The 17,026-nt window shown below is 43.8% G+C and overlaps 1 protein-coding gene across 2 annotated transcripts in view; it reads left to right on the top strand.

The window, feature by feature from the left end:
• The window catches only part of heph (polypyrimidine tract-binding protein 1 heph), a 185,701-nt gene that overhangs the window by 1,643 nt on the left and 167,032 nt on the right, over positions 1–17,026 (top strand). The window contains exons 1-2 of one of the 2 annotated variants that reach the window (XM_075673066.1): positions 190–337; positions 14,406–14,430. Coding sequence is in view for 1 of the 2 variants with exons in the window: in XM_075673060.1 (XP_075529175.1) it covers positions 14,406–14,430 (25 nt within the window). In the remaining variant the exon portion in view is untranslated. Of the gene's footprint in view, positions 1–189; positions 338–14,405; positions 14,431–17,026 lie in introns of those variants that run through there. The other variant, XM_075673060.1, reaches the window with a different exon arrangement.

A 17,026-nucleotide genomic window follows, 5' to 3' on the forward strand; every position in this document is an offset into this window, starting at 1 on the left:
GTGTCACTGCTTTTTGTCGGGAATGCCATCGCGAGATAGGTCGAATTAGCCGCCAAGGGGCACCGCCTTGCAGGGTTCTCTCCCTGCATCAATTTTTGTTCGTTCTTCCCGTGCCCTCCGTGCGCGTGCCGGCGAGACTCGGCGCCGCGATTGGCTGGCTCGATTTTTCCGAGCTGTCGTGACGCGTTGTAGAGGTTTTGGCGTGACAGTCGTGCGGCGTCTCGATATTGATCCGTGGCGAGTGGACTGTCGATATGCCCGACACGCCAAGCACCACTTTCTGCTGGCGGTAGCAGCGTGTTTGACGACGGGGCAAGCCAGAAACTTCTCGCGGCGAGTGAGTTTGTCGAGTGTCGTGTCTCCGCCTCGCGCCTCCATCGCGTGATGAGGCCAAGTGCCGCGGCAGCACGGCACACGATTTTCGCAATACGAGGCCGCGTTGCGTATGTGACCGTAGCTGCGAAGGGCGGTCAAGATTGGGACTAAACGAGAAACGGAAAGGGCTAGCATTAATTAACGCTAAGCCTCCGTCATTGTTTGTTCTCAATATCTGCTAACAGCAAAGGCTTGCAGTAGCTCAGACAAAGCAGTTGGAGTCTGTGTACAGCAGTCTGACGGTCTAGTTGTCGTTGATGCAGTTCTGATGTGTAATGTGTGTTCCTGACGAAATGATGCTCACGTTATGCATCCTATTTCACTGCAATGCGTAGATGACAGACGACAGTGCTATCTTCAGCTAGAACTGGCGTGTATACTTATCTTTTTTACTTGTTCACACTAAACCACTAGGTATGTCCGTGTAGCTTGCCTACTCCTTAGCACAACCTCAGGTGTATGGTCTCTCATGTCAGGATCACTGTAGAGGATTGCAGCATGTTGAAATGTTTTGGTTCCATCCACTTTTTGCTGACTATTAATTTTCACAGGACAAGGTAAAATGCAGTGCTTATGTGCCTTGGTCACCTAACTCCTCCTGCACCTAGCCTAAATTTTTGTTTGTCACAAGCACAGGTCTTGTTGTTTGAGCATTTGTTTGTTACTTCAATTATTAAGATGGCAAGGCAAGGCAGTTTCATGTTCTACACAGACCTTAAAAACTTGTGTTATGGCACCGTGCTTTTCTCTGCAGCATGGACTGCTTCAATTGGCATGTACATACACACAATTTAGCATTTTCTTTTGCAAAATTTCAAGGTCACAAAAAAAGCTGCACAAACATTAAACTCTTCCAATGTTTTATTCCTTATCTGCCACTGCCCTCCATAATAAGTCAAAATGGCTTGGGCCCCGCCCGTATGGGCTAGGCCCGAGCCATTTTGATTTATCCCGAAGGGCTTATGGGGGATTTGGCATAAAAACAGATTGGAATACTTTTATATAATCTCAGCCCAGCAGCTTGTTGGGGCTCCTGCCCCTTTGCTTGGCAGTTTTTAAAGCTAAAGTGGTTTATACAGTACAAGTGCATTTAAAATTCAGAATGTACTACAAATTTGTACACACAGATTTAACTATGCAAACGTGTGTATGTGTACACACATTTTGCTCATGTATATCGTCAAGTACATTCAAATAATTCAATTTTACCTAAACAGCACATATCCGATGCTGCAAGTATGTGCCCAAAAATGCACAAACTACAGTGGTGTTCTGCAAAAGTTCACCAAAAGTGCATGGCTTTTCAAAAGCAAATTCAAGATGCACCTCTTCCTTGTCTGCTCCACTTCAAGATAAGCACATCACTGATTTTAGAAAGGCAAGAAATTGGCTAAATGTTGGCGTTCCTGTACTGTTTTCCATCTGTCTACATTGTCCCATGTTATTTTGCTCTTACACAAATTGTCACTGCATGCAGCTTTAGTGAAGATGTGTTGCATGTGAACATGAACTTGCATGTTCCTATGCTCTGTTTCATACTTGACAGGCAATGCTGCAGTAACTACCCAAGTAGTGTGGTCATGGGAGTCGCATTCCATGTGTTTTGCAGTGAAGTTTTACAGTGAAGCTGTTTACCTGATGGACCTGTATGAGTGAGCCATATGCGTGGTCTCGTAGGGGGTATCTGTGCTGGCTAACGTCCGTAAAGTGAACAAAAAGGATCATGGCGCGAGCGCTGAGTACGGCGGAAAAGAAAGGACACGTGATTTCACTGCATGCCGCACCTGCGGAGTGGGTTGTGCCATTGCCGCCAGCTGCATTTGCTGTCGTCTGCCTTCAATACAACGCCGCAGCAGTTGTGGCGGGAAAACACGGAGATGTGCGCCGAGGTGTGCAAGAACCGGATTGTGCATTGCAGAGGCAGATCATTGGAACAGTTGTAACTTCAACAAAAACTGGATAAATGGCCACACATTGTGCGCATGGCCGAAGAACAAGCAGAGTAAGAGGAGAGGCGTCGGCAGCAGACGCGACTATAACCAACGACAATGTGCCCGTGCGAAAGCGGAGAATGTGGCCAATGGCTTTGCCTCAGCAGAATGCCAGTGAGAGAAGATGCGAGAGTCTAATCGTCGGCGTCGACTGCGAGCTACCGATGATCACTCGCTGGAGGCTGCTCGTAAGCGTCAAGCTAGGTTGTTCGAGTCTGTGTCCAAGCGCAGGAAAGAGAGTTGCCACCTCCTTCGAGTTTCACGGGGGCAAATTCCAAATTCAAGAGAATTTTTCTGGACCTGGAGTTTGACCATACTTGCTCGGGACGGCTTCGCTGGCTAATCCGCCACCATATGAATGGTTCGGCCCAAAATGTTATTGATCTGCAATGCTTTCAGCGGAATAGCTACATGAAAATATATAACAAGAGCTTACGTACGCAGGACATGCACGCGCACACACACACAAATAGGTTCAGTCAACCGCATAAGCTTGTGGACCACGGGATTTTGTAAAACGTTGAATTTCCAAGCAGCCAGTAAAACCAGACATCACTATGTTTGCAAATACTAGCAGTGGCTGGAAGTGCTAACACCAGACTCTGTTGTGAGGCTGCTGAGATATTAAGCTTTTGCTCAGATTCCTTGGTACGTAAAATTTTGTGGGCGACTGTGCAAGTAACAAGTGCAAACGGTAACAAGCATCTTAAGCACCTGGCTCAGGCCAGTGTCCCCATAGAAGACTAATAGTCCCGTTGTTGTGCCTAGAGCACTCGCTGTTACACACCAACAGTATGCTGCAGCTCAAATTTAAAGCAGATTTCAGGGCTGCTTTTGCGGCAGCAAATTGCAGGCTATCGCATAAAAAACAATGTAACTCATTGCACACACTAAACAGTGCCAATCTTATCAGTCGTGTCGTAATGTGTGAAAACACTAGTCTGTGTAGGTGACGTTTGAAAGACTACAGTGTAGACATGTATAGTCGCGCAGCGCCTTCAGAGGCCACTCAGCGTGTGAAAGTCACATTTTCACTCAAGTGTTTGGTGGGGCTGGTTTCCTGTTCCTGAGTCCCTCACTACTGCTGGCCTCTTAATTGGGTTGTGGTTTGGCACGCATTATCTCACAATTCTTTTTTTTTTTTTTTAAGTTCAGCTTCCATGTAACAGCAAGTTTTCTTGTATTGCCTATGGAGCTGTTCAGCTGGCCATTTTGTAACGGCAAGCTAGTGGACCACACTTCGTTTGTGTGTGCTGTTCGATAACAAGCACTTGCGTGTAAATATTGACTAAGCATGTGATGGGGGGGATGAACAAACTAATTGTGCAGTTTACTACTTCAACGAAAGCCTTGTGCATGGGGCTTTGACATGGGGTTAACTTGCTACATGCATACCTGCCAACTCTCCCAAATTTTTGCTGTTATACAAAATTGGACCCATTGTACGATTTTACGAATGCTACGTCATGTATTACGAAAAACAAGTTCTGTTCGCAAAAAAGTTCTAAATAAAGGCGTTGAAAGATGGGCCAGCGTGATATTCTTTAAAAACTGCATGCAAAACGAAATTATGAGACATTGCACCGCTTTGTGTCGGGTGCAAGATGTGTACCACTGGGGTACTTATTTTCAGCAAGTTTCTTCATTGTAGTTTCCAAAGCAGGCGAAATTGGCATCAGCAAAGTAGCTCAAGAAAGGTCATTGGGATCTGAAAACAGTACCTTGCTTGCAAGTCTCTTCTGTGCCAAGTTTGCTACTGCTTCTGTGTGGTGCTAAAGCTGAATGTTAATAAAGTTCGTATGTATGTCACTGGCAGTATGTTCTTGGAGTAAAGTTTTTAAAGATGCGTATTCTGCCTCCCCTTGTTTGCAGGATTTTTACCAAATTTTAATGCTCGCAAGTTGGCAGGTATCTTGTACTTGGGGACCCGTGTAGCTCTAGCCTGCTGCCTGTTACTGTGTCCGTCCTCATTAATTTACCTTAATCTGTAAGCTGTCTCCTATATTGCAGAAATATCACAGTGCATGCTTTGGTCGATCGAGCATCCTTCTCATGTTATTTGTAAACCATGGAGAGTTGCAGAGAAATTCGTTAGACATACACATATGCACCAAAGGGACCACAAAGCTGGGAATTTCGTCTGATCCATTTGAATTTACACATTGCAGTGTATTTTTGCTTAAACAGTAAGTCATTAGCGAGATCTTGACATATTCAGAATTGTATCATGTGATGGTTTCTGCCACACTGTGAAGACCAACTGCATTGAAAGTTTGGACTGTGTATAAATGCAGGGTGTCTGCCAACCGGTGAAAACCGGGAATTCTCAGGGATATTGAGTAGTATGGGAAAACTTCGGGAAAACTCGGGGAATTTGTACCTCTATCAGGGAAAATTAGCGTTAATTTTGTTGAAAGGGTCGAAAGTCGCGGTAATGCTGGCTCAAGTAACAGACAGGAATCGTAATGAATAGTCTTTGACGCCCTGTCGAAGGCTGGAGGAGTTTCCAATGTACAGTCAACGACCAGCTTTCCGGATGCCCGATAATTTGGACGGCTTTGCGGCACCACCATGGAGTCAGTGTATCAGAAAGTCTGAAATTTCGGACGCAACAACCCTTCGCCATCTGATTTTCCGGACTTTTTGCTGTGACGACAGGTCCGAAATGGCATTAATCAAAGCCACCACCGCTGGCATTTTGATTACCTCGCCGCCTCGAACCAGCGCTCTCGCACGCAGATCCGCTGGCAGCCGTAGCCACCACTGCAACAACGCTAGACCTAGCTGCTTTGACGTTCGCTATTAAGCTCCTTGCCGTTCGGTGCCGTGCTTTTCATTGAAAGAATTTGCTGCTGTCAGCAATAGTACCGACTGCACCTTTGGGGTCCTCGCGATTGGCTTAGAAGCTTGGAAAGCATGGTGCGTTGCATAATGCTGGTTCCTGAAAGTCTTTTTACAGAATTACTTGGTGAAGCATACGAAAAAGTATTGCAGTGAAGCATATAAGGAGTGGGAAGCGGTTATTGCCACGGGACACAGTATGTATTCCTTAATTATACACACGTGCATCCGGCATCTCCTGTTACAGTACGAGCATCGATATGCCTAATACGTGTACCAACAGGCCTTCAGAGTGTTTTCGAATGTGCCTGTGGCGGTTTGAGCCCCTTAAGGGCAGTAAATGACATGCATTTATTTTTTCCAAATGGCTGAGTTTTCGGACGTTTTCGTGACCCCTAGGGAGTTCAAAAATCGGACTTGGACTGTGCAACTGACCAAGAAGATGCTTCAAATGGGGCAAACAAGTGGCGGAAAGAGGACAAAAACAGAAAGAACCTACATATTGAGGAATGAACAGGAAAGGAAGTGTGCTGTTGCCATTTTGATGGAGCTTGAGCTCCAAAAAAAAGTGTTAGGTGATACCAAGATGCAGGTGTCCCTCATCCAAACCAAAAATAAACTCCTTAAAGCAGTGAAGCACAACACTGAGGCGTCATATGGGGGTGAGAGTATGTCAGGACAGTTGAGGTTGACTTACGAGCTGTTGGGAGAGAATCTCAATTGTGACAAAGTTCGGGCCTCATACCACTGAGCTTGCTATCAGTTGATAGAAATAGCTCATATTCGAAAATATTTGCTTCTGTATGCATCTCCTTTTTATTCGTATTTGAGGATGTCCGACTCGATTTGCAATTTTTTTCGAAGACATTTTATTTGCTGTGCATTCTACTAACCCCCTCCTTCCTATTCTCTTTTTGAATAACATAAACACTACTGCTTAGTATTCAAACTGAATTAAGTCGATTAAAAAAAAAATTTCATATGCTTACTAGAGAGCGACAGCATTGGGCGACATTGTTTCAGCCCGTCTTGACATAAAAAATAGTTTTGCGTCACTCAGGGAATTTTGCAAAGGCACTCGGGGAATTTGGAAATGTCAACTTGGTAGACACCCTGAAGTGGTATAAATATTTAGCAGCGCCTCTGCAAAATTTTGAATGTGAGTGGGTGCATCATAAAAGGCTCACAAAGATAATGTTTTATTTAAAAAAGAAAGACCATCATTACTGCTCGGCAGAAATGGACACAATACTCGGAACAGTGAGAAACAGTGTGGGCGTGACATTGGAGAGCATCATGTTCACATTTTTACAGGAACTGCCTGTCAGCATGTCATTCATTGCGAATTGTTGAATGCTCCATGCCTCTGTAAGCTCACGGTAAACCTGTAAGGCAAGCAGCTAAACTTTGACCAACCTAATGCTTAAATAAAGAAGAAAAATTAATTCGGTCTGCGGATGGAGTTTGTTACATTAACAGGATACTTAATGGACCTTCTGAATGTCGGCCTAAGGTGAAAAATTTATAGTATGCCATTTTACACGAGAAGGGGAACTGAGGGGCCTGATTCTTGTTTCTTACTTTAATTTCAATTTACCTTATCTCTTCATTTCAATTAAGGACTACAAATAACTTCCCCTGAGCTTTCCTTGACTTCATTATCTGTTGGCTTCATGTACTTGTCATTTACACAACGAGGTACATTAGATTTCTTGGTCTCGTTCATCATCTCCTGTGGAAGAAAATATTTTAGTGGCCAAAGCTTAATACAATACAGAGAAATGCAATGTTTGCTTATGCTGCCTGTTCGTGTGAACCAACTACTGGCATTACTTAGTTCACCATTTCAATCAGTAATTACTCTGCAATGCGCTGAATATCGCCCAAGGCCGTGTTCTGGGACTTGCATCATATCCGCTCTCCTTCAGGTGCCCATTTAATTTCCTTAGGTGGTATTTCAAGGCTGTTAATACAAAATTGGACGATCGCCAGCCCATCAGCTTTACCAAGATCGCTACTTTAGTGTGAATGCTACTGCACAACTTCGCACTGGTACAAACAGCATAAGCGGGACACAGTGAGAGTGACAGGACATGAATTTGTTCTGTCGCTCTTGCTGTGTCTTGTCCTTGTGCTGCTTACACACACATAGTGATGCACCAAGTGGCCAAAATGCACAACACCTGGATATACGAATTTATACGCATTTCAGCCAAACCAAAATTTAATTGTAGTTACTCTTAGTGTGACTTGTCTTTGGTTTGTTTACATGGCTGTTATTCCATTCAGTGATCCCCAAGAAAGGCCAGTAACATGTACATGAAGTCTGTGCAGTTGTGCAATGCTGTATTTCATTAAGGGGCAAATAGGCCTTCCAATGAATGGAAGGAAAAAACAGATATCCAGCTTGATGAGCCACGATGTGATATAATGTGCACAGTATGGCTCTTAGTTCTGAATGCAGTGGGGGATGTCTAGACTGTAAACAAGCCATAATGTGGGGTCAGCGTTACTACCATAGGGTCCTTCTCGTGGCTTGCCTCATTACAAGTGCGGGGCAGCCTCTGTCTGCGATGGGCTCTTGTTGCATCCCCATTTCCAGACTTTTGTCTCCGCCATGGTTGGCTGACCCTGTTCATCTAGTCTGTTGATGCAACAGCGCGTATATCCTTTCGTGCCTGCATAGCAATGTGTATTGTGTTCTTTTTATTTTTACGTTCACGTGTGATATTCGTAGTTTCTCTTGCTTTGATAGTTTGTGCATGTCCAGGGGGCAGTTTCTCATCCCTTAAAAGGCCCGTCACCATGTTTGTCGATTTTAAACTGACAATCGCAGCATATGTATCGTGTGCTGACGATTGTGTCTGCAAAGAATTACATGCTGCGCCCTCCCTCTTGAGGGAGCTCCGCCCCCAGCCTGGGAGTCAAGGTAACACGTACAAATGAAACGTACTGAAACGTACTGCTAGCTAAGTCACTCACCATGACGCTTGACTTTGGTTAATCATCCAATGTGGAGGGCGCAACGCCACTGCTGTAAACGTGCCGCACAGCAAGAGATATAGACTGGGCTCGGCACATGAACATAACATGGTCCTTTGACTCCGGTATGGAAGAAGGCAGAGAAGGAACACCGCTTGCCGCCACGATTCGAGATGGAAGGGGAGAGCATTAGCACTGATGAGGGAGCATTAGCACTGACGTTTGCCTCATGGTGGCATGGTAGCAAGACAGTTAATTTATTCTGTATCCTCCAATAGTGAGTTGATTTGAAAAATTATTTTTTTCAGATCATTTTACAACTTCCCACTGTATAACCACAATGGGCAATGGGGCCTCGTGAGGAGCCCTTTAACTGCCACAGTCGCTCTATGGCTGTGGTATTCTGCTACTGAGCGTGGGATCTTGTGGTCAAAGCCTGGCCACTGCTTTATTGGAGATACACGCAGTCAAAAATTAATTTGGTACACCAAAGTACAGCATCCATTGTAGCAAAATTGTGGCTTTGAGACTTAAAACTCCTTTGGTTGGTTGTCTCTGTTGCCCAGTGGCTTTTGTTCTTATCAATTTCTTTACAACATTTTCCAACTTTATTGAATTCTTGTTTGTTTGGAGGACAGAACATTGCCGCTTTTAGCGCTGCTTTGACACTGAGAAAGTATCAGGAAGTAAGTTTTATTGCCACTTTCTGGTTGTCGTGCCCACCGTGGGATAGGGACAAAGATTTGGGTCATCGCACACTGCCTGAAGTTCGGGAATTTGTTGGGAACGAATACAAAAGGCGCATGATCACCAAACAAGTTCATAAAGTTATACCTATAAAAAGACCGAATTATTTATGCAGTGTCCAAAATTGAATTGAGCCTGGACCTTCATATTATATTTCGACCCAATGAGCACAGGTGGTAGTGCCTGTGAATCGGTGGTATTGCTTTGATGTGTTCACCTGACTTTCTAACATTCATAAATATTTGCTAACACAGCGTCAAATCGTCATTACGTGTCAGTGAAGGTTACTTGTATCTGAAACCACTGGAGCACTGGAGCCCAGGAAGTTGTGCGAGGTTGTACATGTGGCTAGCCTGGCAAAATATATACGTATTTTATTGTAGCTACATGCACTTATTGTCTATTCTAAATTTCGGGTATCAAATAATGTTTTACAGTTTAAAGGCGTCATCATACATGTGGAGAAAGAAGAAAAAAACACAGCACTGAATCTTCAGGACAGGGCCTTCTAGTACAGTTCCAGCAGGGTTTCAAGTTATTCAGGAAGGACAAAAGTGACCACCTATTTTGTGGTAACGCCGGTAGACTGCAGCTGCACAGTCTGGCTAAAGCTCAGCGGCCTGCAGTGTTCACGGGAGCTAAATGGCGTGCACCAGCAGTGCCCCCTTCTTTGGTTTTACAATAACTTTATAACAAGTGTGAAAACACCACTGACAATGTATTGAACCTGGCATCTGTTCAGGAGCACCTCTATGCATCTGTGACTAAATGTTCACTTTGACTACAGACGTCTTACATGACCAACTTGTCATTGCATGGCTTACTGGGGACAGCAATGAGTGCAATGACACGAAACAGACTGCTTTTTAGCAAGGAAGAGGTGCAGCATTTCCCACTGAGCTGTGGCTCCTAGAGGAGCTGGTTTAGGCTTGCAGGTTTTGAGTTGTGCAGCCCTAATCTAGCAACTTCGGCACTAGAGCTTGCCTTGAGTATTCACGATGGCTGTTCAGCCATCGATTTCTACTTGCCTTTCAGTGTAAGTTACATTACGGTCGGTGATGAAGGGTAAACACTTAATTCAGAATAGAAATGAATACCACACAATAGAATTTAACCTTAAAAACCAACAAAAGGAAGTCGCAATGTGTTTTCTCACTAAGTTCATCATGTCAAATTCTTTTCAAAAGATTTCTTAAATTTGCATGCTGCCCGTAATTTCTATAGTGGCTAAAAAATTGTGCCACATTCTATGAAGTACCTACAAATTTGAAAAACTTCAGCTTCTTCCTCTTGCAAATGATTTTATTGCTGCCTAGTTTCATGATTATACATCTGACACGTCTAAAACGATACACTGAACACACTCGATAGCGCTTTAAAATGCTGCCAAGAGCATCTCAAAGTGAGTGTAGGGCAGAGTTGCCGCAACAGCTATTTCCCTGGCTCTGTGTTAAGCAGTGTGGCTTTCCTCGATGCAGTTTTTAGATTCTTTCATTCACTGAGCTTCTGGCCACTTAGTGAACCCTGTGTAAATATGCTGTGACTAACCTGGCAATTTTGGTCCTCAGTTTGTGGTGGTAATTGTCAGGCTGTGCTTCCTGTGTAATAGTTAATTCCACTAAGAATGGCTTGAAATTTGCAAGGCAACAAATGTCTGAAAACACTGTCCACATTTTTTTCGTCTAATTAGTGACTTTGTGGTTTTGATTCCCGAATGATGGAGGAATGCAAAACTGCTTCCATTCTTAGGTTTAGGTCACATTAGCGCTCAGATGGTTAAAACTAATGCGAAGCCCCCCACTACAATGTCCCTATATAGCTTTGTGTGGCTTTGGGACATCAAAACGTATAAATTGATTTGTGTAGGATCCACCGTGATAGCTTGGTGGCTATGGCATTTCGCTGCTGAGTCGTGGTTTTGATCCTGACAATGGCAGCTGCATTTTGATGGGGATGAAATGCAAAAAATGCTTGTGTACTTAGATTTAGGTGCACGTTAAAGAACCCCAGGGGACAAAAGTTAATCCGAAGTCCCCTGCTATGGCGTGCCTCATAATTGGATAGTGATTTGGTGCCTACAACCCCAGATTATTATTTTTTTTTGTACATTGGTGTGGGTCGACTTTTAAAAAATGCCTGTTTGAAACGGCTAAGAACGAGATTGAAAACAACAAACATTGTGCATGTTGGCTGGCCGTTCGTGAGCCTCGTTCCTGTGCAAACGCTTCTGTGGGCTTACTCAACAGCAAATTTTGTTATCGCCCTTTCATTTTGCCCACCTGTGCCTTGGTTAAATATCACCCTTATGGTGATAAGCCGTGATAAAGGTTTCGTTATCCTACTCTCGCTTGATCCGTTCTTAGAATAACAAATGCTTCATCTCTCATATTGTGCACCTACGCACTACTGATATTCTATGGAAATGCGGAAACAGCTGGTTATCTTTGGCTCAATGTAGGTCCTCTTATTGTTTGGGCAGGACAATGATAAGGCTCTCCTAACAACCTTCGTGGTTGCTGATAAATGCTGCTCTCAGAGTGCTTTTTTGTAGCATGCTGTGGCTCGCTTGCTGGGAAAATATAGTTCGGCACTCGTGTGTGGTTGGGAGGTGGATGGCTGATCTGATTGGCTCGTGCAACAGGCACTGGGAGAATTGCACACTCTTGCTATTCTTGCCATCTTGTGGACATGTAGCGTGTATATTCACTGCATAATGCACTACATTCTTCAGAAGACACTACATTCTTCTATTAGTGTGAAATGTTCTTGCTTCTTTAGGTTACTTTATAGCACTGCACTCAAAAATTGTGTAATGCACTGAGTGATGAATTTGCAGGCACAAGTGCATTACTGTTTACATTACACCATGCCTTGGACCTAATGTTGCTTTAGTTATTAAAATTTAGTCATTACATGCACATGAACTGTCGCTACATGCATCCCTCACCAAAGCTTTGAGCACAGAAATAAAGAAAAAAATTGGGGGGTGTTCCAAGTGTAAAACTTTAGAATTAAATTGAATATGAATATTTGATAAAATTACCTCTGAACATTGAATTAAATATGTCCTAACTTCTGAACAAATTGTAGTATGCAGTTTGCGTGGAGTTTGTTACGTAATAAAAATAGGCCTAGTTACGATATATGCATTCCATGCCATTTGCAACTTTACATCCAGTCAGCCCAGGAGCTCGTAAATATGAAATAATTATTAAGTTTCTTTTTTTTTTGTGCACCATAAGAACAGTGGTAATGAAAGATAATAAGCATGTGTTGTTTGTTGAAGGAGGGAAGCATGATGCAACGTAGCACATTGCTCTAAAGTGATCCAAACATGGCGAGACTGGCCAGTAATAAATTCCTTTGTCAAAGTCAAAACAGATTCCTATATAGGTGGCATAAACGTGAGGCATTCTTGCTAAATTACTGGAAATTATTAAACAGAAGGCTCTCCCGATGCAGAAACAGTTGAAACAAGCTCCACCTGCAAAGATCTCTCTCTCTCTCTCTTGAGGCTTCTTCCTGCAGGTGTTCCCCCTCATATTCAGAGGCAGGGAAACAACAATTTTGAGTAGGTAATTCTTAAATCGACGATGAATAGAATAGCAAAGAGTATTCAAAATTTTGCATTTCACACACTCCCTAGAAAAAAATAATTAATTTGGTCGCAGCGAATGCATTCCTCCTGAAATTGAAAGGTGCAGTGGATGTTTCCCTGTGCAAACCACGTTGTGCTGCACACTTAATAACCAGGCTGAAGCACGAGGTTGCGAGGACAATTGACCTTATGCTATTTTGCTGCCCTGCATATTTTTGGTTTCGGCTGCACGTACAACAAAAGCCAATTTCACTGTGGCCAGCACCTCCCAACAAAGTTGCAGTGTAATGATAAACAGGACACTAAAGGTAAACTCTAAGTCAGTTTAGACTGATAAAGTGCTCTGTCAAAACCCTATTCGTGTTCATTGTGAGAGTAGACTGATTATTGGATGATAAAGTGAAGGCCAAACTTCTCTTTTTATACAGTTGACTCGTTAATTCGGCCCTTGCGGAACTGCATGATTTGGTCAAATTGTCCGAAAGGTCGAATTGACACACAGCGACAAAATGAACAAAATAAGCTATTTTTTTATTGCACAAAGTAGTCTGCCATCGTTGACAGGCCACTTCAAAGCAGTATTACAACTATAAATGTTGTCGATCAGTAGCGCACAGATCTCATCGCTGTTGTTGGTGCTAACTAAATCCTTGACACAAATCTTCCAGGGCAAAGTGGAACATATAGTCAACTCTGCAGGACAGGTCGCTGTCTTCATTGTTGTTGCCTAGAAAAGCAGTAGTGCGGTCTGCTGAATTGTGTCTTCATGCTTTTAGCAACCCCTGGGCATGTGATGGGGCAGCACTGGTGGGGGTCCAATTAACCGAAGTGGCATGCTTTCGTGTTCAAACTAAATGAGCTTTTTTTTCCATGGCAATGTAGGGATTCTCACCGCAACTTCTTGCAGTGCGTTCAGATTGAACGAAAAGTTGATTTAATGGGTGCCAACTATATATGTTACGCTGAAACTCCAGCACTGGAATGTCAGCGTGACATATTGTATCTCAAAGTGTTCCCTAAAATTCATTTGGCCCATTGTAGCAAATTAAATGTTCTTGAAACTCTACTCTGGAGCTTTCGTGGAATGCAATGCAGTCCATCTTTACCGATGAAAGAAATAACTAGTCCGAAGCAGATGCCGTCACAGTCAGTGACATCACAGTGAGCTGGTTAAAAAAAAAAAAAATGGAAGGCTGAGTTGGTCACTCGACGTCCGTTCTTGCTGGAACAAGCGCTAAAATGTCACTGTTCTGCTCCCACATGAAAACATTATCTGTCGATATGTCACAACACATATACATACCTCCGGTGAAGTGAAGCTGGTTTGTAGATAAGTTACAATATTGAATTATTTAGGACGCTCTGAGACTTGCTAGTGCTTTCTTTCAGGTTTCGAGCTCCAAGACCTTCGTGCTACGAAAACAATAAAAAGAAAGGAAAATGTCGTGTCAGTACTTCTTTCATTATATCTACACAACAACCTCCTCCCCCACCTTGAAAGGAGAACCAAGTTATGAAGAGATTGAAGGAACCCTCCTGAACTTGACCCTCAATAAAACTGCTTTGGGGAGCTTTAGTGGTTATTGCTAGACATTGTGCCTATTCTGCAAATATTTCTGGAACAGCTTGAGCATCTTCTCATCTTTCTTGCTTGCGGGCCGTGATTCGGGCAAGTTTTGTGCTTTTGTCACCTGCAAGTCGTCATTTCATGGTACCTCCCTGATCCTTTGCCGGTTTCTCCTGCGTGACGTAATCCTCTCCTTTTCTGCCCGCACCATCTGTTGCGTTATCGTCTCTGCACATTTGATTGGCTTTGGCTTGTGCTTGTCCTTGACTAATCTTTTTTTCCTTTTTCTCTCCTTCCTTTGCAGTGAAGTCAGCAAGGACATATTACGAGTGAGTAACTTTTCTTCATTCTTGCACGTCTGGCAAACTGCAAATTCTGTGTGGCTTGGGGAAAAGGCATGTGCACTACGCTTTCAGTGGAGCCATCAGCGAAAGTGTTTACGTAGTATGTGATCCGAAGAGAATGTAAATATTTCCTTAGTCTGGTATTCGTCGCTTGGGCACAATGCAAACGAGACACAGAGCTAGAAATGTGGCTTAGGAGCGGGCCTGATGGGGCTAGTTAAGTTGCATTTGCCGCTGTTTTGTGTCCTGTGTCTTGCATTTTTGCATTGCACCCAAGCATCATGGGAAGGTCACCAACTAGTCCTTCATGCTGGTACTGTTCGTATTTTTAGCTTGTACTGGTTGTTGTATGTGAGCGTCGTTAGTGTTACACGGTTACACTGGTCGCAGTCACAAATTGTTTGCAGGTTCTGAAATCTTGTAGATCCCTTGGTATGTAAACATTTGACGCCGACAGCAGAAATATTTTGCAAGCAATATCTAGGTAATGGTTAAAATAGCTGCTCATCTGGACAAGGGCGGCATTGTTGTGTGCTGGCCTAGAGAAGCCTTGCGAAGGTCAATTTATATAGCACATACTGTGGTTCTTGTGGATTAGGCTTTCCTTCTTCCTTTTTTGTTGCTCTCTCTCTATGTATATATGCGCAAAGAAAAAAAAGGATTAGAAGCTGGTAGGAAGAAAGCGGGAGTTCACTGATGTTTCAACTGCAGGACTGGCCTTTATGCGCCGGTGGCAGCTTATGTAAGGCATCACTATGACGTGTATCAAAGAAAAATAACAGCAAACAACACTGTCGATTGCTTGCAAATTGATACAAACATGCATGTAACAGGGCAGATGTGTCAAAAACCACTTCATGTATACACTTTATAAACCACACACACACGTACATGTAATTTCTACATCCGCCGCCAAAGCTGTGACTGATGGCACAGGCTAATACTCCCTGGGTTATTTTCTCGTAGGCAGACATAAATACCATAGTTTCCTACAATAATCAATTCAGGGAACTCTGGCGTTGCAATCACTAAGCCACCATTCACCATTTGATCCTTCAACATTCACCATTGCTGCTGCTGCTTTTCAAATTGTTTTCTGCAAAAATGATTTGAGAAAACTGCTAGTAGTGTCTGTGGCAGCTGCAAGCAATATGGTTCAGCCAGTGCGGAATGGATGGGCACTACGTGGATTTGCCTAACTCCGTCTTATTGGTTTGAAACGGCTTTGAGATTTTGCAAATAGTATTCAGCAAAAATATTGCGTTACAAGTACAACAATTCGTTAGTTACGCATGCATGTAGGGACTGATCGCCTTCCCCGCCGCTGTAGCTTAGTTGCTATGGCGTGGCGCTGCTAAGCTCCAAGTCGCTGGCTCCATCCCAGCCATGACGCTCGCGTTTGGATGAGTGAGATGCAAGAACGCGCGTGTACTGTGATTTAGGCGTAGGCTGAAGATATCCGGGTCCTCAAATGTCATCCGGACCTCCGCCACAATGGCGTGGCGTGCCTTATGACCCGATTGTTGTTTTGGCACGTACAATCCCGGAATTTCAGACTAATTGCCTTACTGTGTTTAGAAAACTGAGTGTTTGGAAATTGAGAAAGGTAAAGCATCACAATGTCACAGGAACGGTTCACGAAAATTACACAAATGTGTACATTAACCATCATTCCCATGGACAATGAACGATCGCGGCGCTAGAGTTACTTCTTGTAGTTCTTGTAAGAAACTGAATGACTTTTCAGGTGACACTAATTGTGCCCAATAAACAGTGTCTAACTGAAGTGGTGGCCTCAAGTGACACCCTGTGGGCTCTCGCCTCTCTGGGCAGGCGTATTGAAGATATCCGAAATGGTGTGTTCCAATTGCCCCTGATTGCGACTGTAGATGTCGCATGGATTGCCTCACGCAAACAGCATGATGCTTTCACTGAACACCACATGTGTTGCAGCGAAAAGAAAAAAAATAATAATTGTGGAAGCATGAGAGCAGCGATAATCTCCCGGATCTGTAACATGTTTAGACAACTTGTCGGCCGTTGTCGTGCCACACATGACGCAATCTAAGGGAAATGTAGCCTAGCGTGCGCAGCATTCATAAAGGCCTGTATCTTGGTAGCACATTTGTTTATGCGAGAGCAGGCTCGGTCACGTCTGGGAGAGCTCACTATGCCGCAGTGGGTACCTGCAGTGCAAGTGTGCAATGCGATGCTAACGTTTCACGCTTGCATGAGTTCCTATACACTGTCTGCAGCACGCACAAGACTGCTTTACGTACCCCACTGTGGCTGCTTCCCTGATACAGCCTACCCAAGTTTTTATTTTTTGTCATTACTATTATGACTGCTTTTCCAACTAACCCAGCTGTCAAGTCCGGCGTGAATAAACTTGTGTTCTCGATGAGGATACGTGCAATGTAGCCATCGTGCCGGCGTTAATGTGGTTACCACACTTGAGTACATAGGAAGTTGCTGTGTGCTACCTGCTTCGTCCAGTGTGAAAGTCCTTGCATTCGTTGGCGCCCATGCTTCGCATGGGCCGCCAGCGGCTTGCTTGTAACGCGAGTCCGTTACGGAACCT

This window comes from Dermacentor variabilis, chromosome 10, assembly GCF_050947875.1.
Source record: "Dermacentor variabilis isolate Ectoservices chromosome 10, ASM5094787v1, whole genome shotgun sequence".
NCBI lineage: Eukaryota > Metazoa > Arthropoda > Arachnida > Ixodida > Ixodidae > Dermacentor > Dermacentor variabilis.